Source organism: Etheostoma cragini, chromosome 22, assembly GCF_013103735.1.
Source record: "Etheostoma cragini isolate CJK2018 chromosome 22, CSU_Ecrag_1.0, whole genome shotgun sequence".
Lineage (NCBI taxonomy): Eukaryota > Metazoa > Chordata > Actinopteri > Perciformes > Percidae > Etheostoma > Etheostoma cragini.
This window is the reverse complement of record NC_048428.1, coordinates 21294138-21301637: the sequence shown is the minus strand read 5'-3', so window position 1 is coordinate 21301637 and position 7500 is coordinate 21294138. Positions and strand designations below refer to the sequence as shown.

The following is a 7500-nucleotide window of genomic DNA, read 5'->3' as shown; positions in this document are numbered from 1 at the left end:
CCAAACTGGGGTCGTGCCGACTAGGGTTGCACAAATAATCACAATTTTATCAAAATTGCAATATAAACTGGCGCAATATCCAAATCGCAGGGAGTTGCAATATTAGTCAAAGGTGAAATTGTGTCAAACCATTCTGGATTAAGGATTGTGGTCCTACGAATTGTATCCTGCAGACTAAAGAAAACAGGTTTCGTTTGGTATAGATCCTTTAAAAACAAAAGCACACTATAATCATTTAATTTTGTTTTTAATTTTATTATTGTTAAATGAAAAATAAGATTAACAGAGTTTCCCTCCAAAACTTGTTAAGCCCGCGAGCCAGTAATAACAAAACAAAATTATGGACGAAATCAGGGCTACTTAGGCCTGATGGGGGGCAACTTAGGCCTGATGGGGGAAAACTTAGGCCTGATGGGGGGCAACTTAGGCCTGATGGGGGGGCAACTTAGGCCTGGCTGGCCACCGGGCTTGCAGAACACGGGGGGAAACCCTGAATAGTACAAAAAATGATAATTCCTTCCGATATCACGAATCATTCATTTCAATTCAACTTAATTTATAAAATGATAACAAGAGTTATCTCAAGACTCTTTACAGATAGAGTAGGTCTAGACCACACTATAATTTACAAGGACCCAACAGTTTTGGTTATTTTCCTCATATCGTGCAGCCCTAGAGCCGACTGCCATCTGCTGGAGCTAACACTCCGACTAGGGACAAGTAGCTCATACACACACACACACTTCAAAGGATCCAATCTATCACTTTAATATTTAAAAAAGTGTCAGTGGCCACCTAATGTGCTAACGTTCAACTTCATCTTTATTTGTGTCCCGTGTGGGCGATTAGGTGTGCAGCACCTATAAACACATACAAGACACATAAATACATACAAGTTCTACACACAGTCCAACGTCAAACGTCAAAGTAACCTACAGAGGGTAGGAAAAAGTGCAAATGAGCCTACAAAGTTGACACAATATAATCAACAATGTCGTAAACATCGTAAACAACAACATCAGCATCCGTTACATCACATCACCAACCCCTGTCATTAAAGTTTCCCACATCCTCATCACCTAGTCAACAGATAAGCACCTCGTTCAACCCCACTTCAAAAAAGCTAAACTATCCCTTTTAAGCTGTTTTTCAAGTGTTGTCACGCGCTAAATGGCAAAAAAATTCCATTAAGTCCATTAAATTGTAAAATTAGTTTTACGGGTGTGTAAATGTGCAGCCTTCTCCTTTCCATCAATGTCCTTTTTCTAGAGGGTTCTCTCTCCTCATGACTGAGCGAGTTAAGTGGCTTCAGCTTTATGTTTTTCAAGAGCTTCAAATACCTGAAAAAAAAACCACAAAGACGGGAGAACATTCAACATGGCTGCAATCCATTCTCATCACCTCAGTTTGGTCTCCGAGGACAACGTCACACAGATAGTTTAACAAGGTAACACGGGACATACAAAAGCTTTTAGGACATAGTACATCATCTCTTCTGGCCGGATGTCATCATACTCAGACTCTAGTCAGAATCGGAGTCTGATCCGGCTCCACTGGGCTGTGATTATGGGGGCGTGTTGCAACCGAACCAGGAAAGAAAACGCCTCTGCACTCAATTGGATAGCCCGACAACCAATCAGAGCAATGGGGCATGTGACGAATGTTTAACTTTTGCAGCCATCTTTGTTGTGAACAAATTCAACCCAAGCGCTCTTTGGTGACATACTGCTACTGTTGATCATCTGTCCATCATCGTTCAAAGCCCGCCCTGACAGTCTGATTGGTCCGACCAGCTCTGGCTGGAGCATAGTTGATCCTCAACGGATCAAGTCCAGACCGAACTTCCTGACCTCAAATACTGTGGGCGGGGCTTAGTTGGGCCGGGCATCCAGGCTACATATGTTCAGGTCCTGGTGCAGAATCCCGACCACACTGACATTATTACTTTGGCTGACATGTCATGTACTGAATTAAATCAGTTTTAATTAGTTTTTAATTAGAACTGCAATACGCGTTTCATATCAACATTGATTATATTCTCAAGGTCTAATAAAAGAAATCCATGCGAAAAGTTTAAGTTTTGTGTCATAAAAAGACAAAGAAAACCAAAAATGTTCATATTTGAGAAGCTTGAACCAGTGGATTTTTGCTTTAAAATCGTTTAATAGACAAACAGTTTCAGCGATTATTTACATTTAAATAAATAAGTACATAATAGCATAGGTAAAGTATTCTTAACATGTACTTAACAGCAACATCATGGATTTAGAATGATGTTTTAATGAAAAGAATGCTGATTTGAATGACTAATAACAAATATATATTCCAGGACTCCTTAATTGTGTATATTTTGAGACAGTAACTGTAGTTTTCACCACAGCTTCTTTGCCTATTTCACATTTAATGTGTACTTACTGTGTTGTAAATGTACATTAGAAAAATGTATTGCTGAATATCACAAAACATTTCCACAAGAAAAATATACACTGGAAATTAAACAATGTATAAAAGGAAATAGGTAACTTTTCTTTGTGTGGGAGTCTCCTGTCTATGTTTCTCCACTGTGGCAATGAGTGTGTTTATGAATGTGAATGTCTGTCTCTTATGATCCATAACAGCCAATCATACATCACTCAGCTCTCATCTACGCTGCCAACTCACACCACCCAGTGTTCCTCACGGGAACTACACACACCGGGAGATAGAAATGAAGTAAACTGTTAGCTTCACGTGACTGTTGGACCCTCAGTAATACGCTTGTTTTGAGGTTTTCTCCCATAAGAGAGCATCGAAGACTTATTAAAATAACTTTCTGTCATATTTGCTTAAACTGACCCTACGTTCCAGTAGAACTACATGAAGCAGGTCATTTAAAATCCTCTGGCACCACCTATAGACCGTAGTGCGGTATGCAAAAATCCACCGCTCCCTGTTCAGATCCTCCAATCAGGAACCGGGGGAGGGCGGGGTCTAGCTATCACTGCTCAGGTACACACATTCCTTCTCCCTCGTGGGGGGAGGGGCTTAGTAGACCGTTTGGGCTAGAGCAGGAAGGGGGGGGGGGGGGGGGGGGGGGGGGGGGGGGGGGGGGACTGAGGAGTTGTCGAGTTGTCTTTGGCTAAATCCTGGATCTTCACAATCCCTTTAAACCCCAACAGTACAGTAAATATACTGAAAAGTAATTAATTCAAATTCCTAATGTACCACTTTAATCTCAGAGAATATCCAAGTTCTTTTTCCGCAAAATCTACGACTTTAATCTTAGATATTCTGAGTTTTTTCTCTGAATAATACCCTTTGTTCCCGGGTCTGTAACATTATTATTGGTTCCTAACGGCCTTAGAACGCTGTCGTAGCAGAAGAAACTTGCTTTTACCAATATCAAGCTGACAAGACACTCTGTGGCAGATAAAGTCTGATCCTTGTGGTACTGGTCTGGCCCACTTGAGATTAAATCAGGGAGTTGTGACCCATAAACTAAAATGAGTTCGACCCCCCTGATATAGATCCTTTACTTCAGTAAAAGTAACAATATCACACTGTAGAAAATACTGTTACAAGTTAAAGTCCTGCATTTTACCCAAGTGTTAGCAACAAAAAGTACTTTATGGAAAGTAAAAGTTCTCAATTAAAGACAGCGATCAGACAGAGTGTGTTTCAGCAGCAGCGCCCTGAACGCCCCGAGTGAAAGAACTGCTCATCGTCATCACCTTCACGGCAAAATAACTAGAATAACAAGAATAACATAAAAACATAACTGCAAAACGCAAAACGCTCTGTCTGATCGGGGTGTCTTTAACAAAAAACAATAAATAAAATATACTTATTTACTTTGCACCACTTGGCCATTCTGTGTTATAGGACAGAACAATGTCGATATCACATCTTTATTCCTGTTTAGATATTCTCTTCTTAACCCAGTTCTTCCTGTAACCTGGTTCTAGGCTGAATCAGACATGACGTAGACGTCTTCACTGGGTTAGAACAACCTACTTTTAGATCTTTAGTCCCATAAACAGGTGCATTCTGAGTGGACCCTGGTGGGATCATCATTTGTTTCGCTGTGTGAAAAAAAAGAGAGTAGTTAACCCTTTGTTTGTTGTGTCTCTCTCTCTGTCCATCTGTCTCGGTGTCTCTCTGTGTCTCTCTCTGTGTCTCTCGCTCTCTCTCTCTCTCTGTCCATCTGTCTCTGTGTCTCTCTCATTGTTTGTCTCTGTGCCTCTCTTTCTGTCTCTGTATCTGTCTGTCTGTCTGTCTTTGTGTCTCTCTCTGTCTGTCTCTGTGTCTCTCTCATTGTCTGTCTTTGTGCCTCGCTCTCTTTCTCTGTATCTTTCTGTCTGTCTCTATACCTCCTTCTCTGTCTCTTTCTCTGTCTGTCTCTGTGTCTCTCTCATTGTCTGTCTCTGTGCCTCTCTTTCTGTCTCTGTATCTGTCTGTCTGTCTCTGTGTCTCTCTCTATTTGTCTGTCCCTGTGTCTCCCCCCCCCCCCCCCCCCCCCCAGGCCTGGTGTGTGTGGTGAAACCAGAAGGCATCCCTCTGCTCTGTCAGACGGACGAGATCGGAGAGTTCTGCGTCTGCTCCATCGCCACCGGCACCTCCTACTACGGCCTCACCGGCATGACCAAGAACACCTTCGAGGTGAACTAGCTGTTGGTTTTTATGGCTTTATTATTTAGTTGTTTTTTGGTCTTTGAAATAATAAAACACAAACAATGTTGTAGCCTAAAAAAAATGCAACGCTTAGAGCGATGTCACGCTTGGAGCACTATGTTGTAAAAAAAGATTTTGTGACTTAAAAACATAAAATCAGACTGTTTTGCATGTCTGTTTTGAGGTTGGAGAATGATTTTGTCTGGATTTGGGACATTAATCTCTGCACTATTGCAACGTGTGTCTTTAATGTCGCTCTGCAGCGCCTGCTTGGCCATCAGATCAAATCCCCTTTACAGAGCAGCAGCGGGACCTTATCAATAGAAAAGTCCCAAGTTAAAAATATCTTTATCTGATTTTATCATGCAGCTCTAGCAGCTGTAGCGCTGGCCTGCTGCCGTGGCGACCTCGCTGCTGAAACGCGCGCGCGCGTGTGTGTGTGTGTGTGTGTGTGTGTGTGTGTGTGTGTGTGTGTGTGTGTGTGTGTGTGTGTGTGTGTGTGTGTGTGTGTGTGTGTGTGTGTGTGTGTGTGTGTGTGTGTGTGTGTGTTGGTTTGCAGGTTTACCCAGTGAGCTCCAGCGGGGGTTTGGTCAGCGAGTACGCCTTTGTGCGGACCGGCCTGCTGGGCTTCATCGGCCCCGGCGGCCTCGTCTTCATCACCGGGAAGATGGACGGGCTCATCGTGGTGAGCGGGCGGAGACACAACGCCGACGACATCGTCGCCACGGCGCTGGCCGTGGAGCCGATGAAGTTCGTCTACAGGGGCAGGTGAGGAGAGACTGTTGCATGATGGGCAACACGCCCAGGTAGGGCTGGGTGCCAAATCCAATTCAATTCAACGCAACTTTATATATAGTGTCAAATCATAACAAGACACTTTACAGATAGAGTAGATAGATAGAAAGATAGATAGAGAGATAGATAGAGAGATAGATAGATAGACAGATAGATAGATAGATAGATAGATAGATAGATAGAGAGATAGATAGAGAGATAGATAGAGAGATAGAGAGATAGACAGATAGATAGATAGATAGATAGATAGATAGATAGATAGATAGACAGATAGATAGATAGATAGACAGATAGATAGATAGATAGACAGATAGATAGACAGATAGATAGATAGATAGATAGATAGATAGATAGATAGATAGACAGATAGATAGATAGACAGATAGATAGATAGATAGATAGATAGACAGATAGATAGATAGATAGATAGATAGATAGATAGACAGATAGATAGATGGATAGATAGATAGATAGACAGATGGATAGATGGATAGATAGATAGATAGATAGATAGACAGATAGATAGATAGACAGATAGATAGATGGATAGACGGATAGATAGATAGATAGATAGATAGACAGATAGATAGATTGATAGATAGATAGATAGATAGATAGATAGATAGATAGATAGATAGATGTTTATTAATCCTAAGAAAAATGGGAAATCACGGTGTTACGGCAGCAAAATCAGTCACAAAGCGCAAAATATAAATATAAATGAAATACTAGGAAAAATATACATACATACAATATACATGAAATAATAATATGAATAAAATAAAAGAAATATTTGAATATGTACAGGATGGGAAAACATCTAGACCACACGCTATACTTTACAAAGATCCAGAAATTCCAGTAATTCTCTAGAGCAAGTACTAAGTCCATGGCCTAGCAGGGCACTGCACATACGTTTTAGGCACAGACTGAATTGCCTCTAAAGTATCAAGCATCCAAAAATGCCTCGTCATTAAATACTCCAAATACCTAAGGAGTAAATCTTACAGCATGCTTCTACCAAGGTCTAATACGGGCTGTGATTGGCTGTCTAACGTCACGTGTTGTAGAGACACACAGGAAACACTATACTATACACAGAGACAGGGCTCCCGTAGCAGGAGCTGGCAAATTAAATAAAAGGAAGCTAGTTTTAAATTATTGATTGATTGATATCTTTATTTCGAACATGCAAGAGAAAGTATAAACAAATAAAACAAAAAGAAATAATAAAACAATGTTTAAAAACATTGGAGAGAAAAACAACAAACAAAGTACCCTTCTTTCCTGTGTTTACATACCTCTATCACATGTGCGAAAAGGAGTAGGAAGAAGTAAAACTTATGTACTCCTACCCCTTTAATTCTTGCATTCCTTTAATTTACAATATTTATAATTATGTTGCTATATATATATATATATATATATATATATATATATATATCCATATATATATATCCATATATATACACATACCTACACACATATATATATATATATATATATACATATATACACATTATAGTTTTTAACTAAATCCCAGCGACAGAAATTGAAAAGCAGCCAGATGTCCAACATTCGCTGTGAGCGTGACGAATGAGAGCGAGCCCCGCTTGTTATTAATCTAATAAAGCACAGCAACAGTGGACGGATCCAGGAACAGTAATAGAGTGAAGTTTAATCGTGTCCACGGCCACCGAGGAGGAAATCCATCTTTCACTCGACAGGCTCGGGTTGCGCTTCAGAGAGCTATTTAAGATGGAGGCTTCTGGAGACGTTAACGAAGGAAGAGTCCATTTGTCCAAGCATGTCAAGTTAAAACTGATTAGATGGTTTATGTAAAGATTTAGTTTTATAGAAAGATGCTCAAGTGTGTGACTGTAATATTTAAGATACATACAAAAAGGATAGGATTTAAACATTTTAAAGGTCTTTTGGGATGAACATTTCACTTTATGAGGTTTTTAGGGTACCACAAAGGTCTATATAAAAGAGACTTCAGATACAGCATTAGGGGACCACTAAGGTCTATATAAAGAGACTTCAGATACAGTA

At 40.3% G+C, this 7500-nt stretch overlaps 1 protein-coding gene across 1 annotated transcript in view; it reads left to right on the top strand.

The window, feature by feature from the left end:
- The window catches only part of LOC117938277 (disco-interacting protein 2 homolog C-like), a gene marked incomplete at its 5' end in the record, with an annotated part of 67270 nt that overhangs the window by 37613 nt on the left and 22157 nt on the right, over positions 1-7500 (top strand). Inside the window, 2 exon segments of the mRNA XM_034862800.1 lie at positions 4502-4638; positions 5210-5418. Coding sequence (XP_034718691.1) covers positions 4502-4638; positions 5210-5418 — 346 coding nt within the window.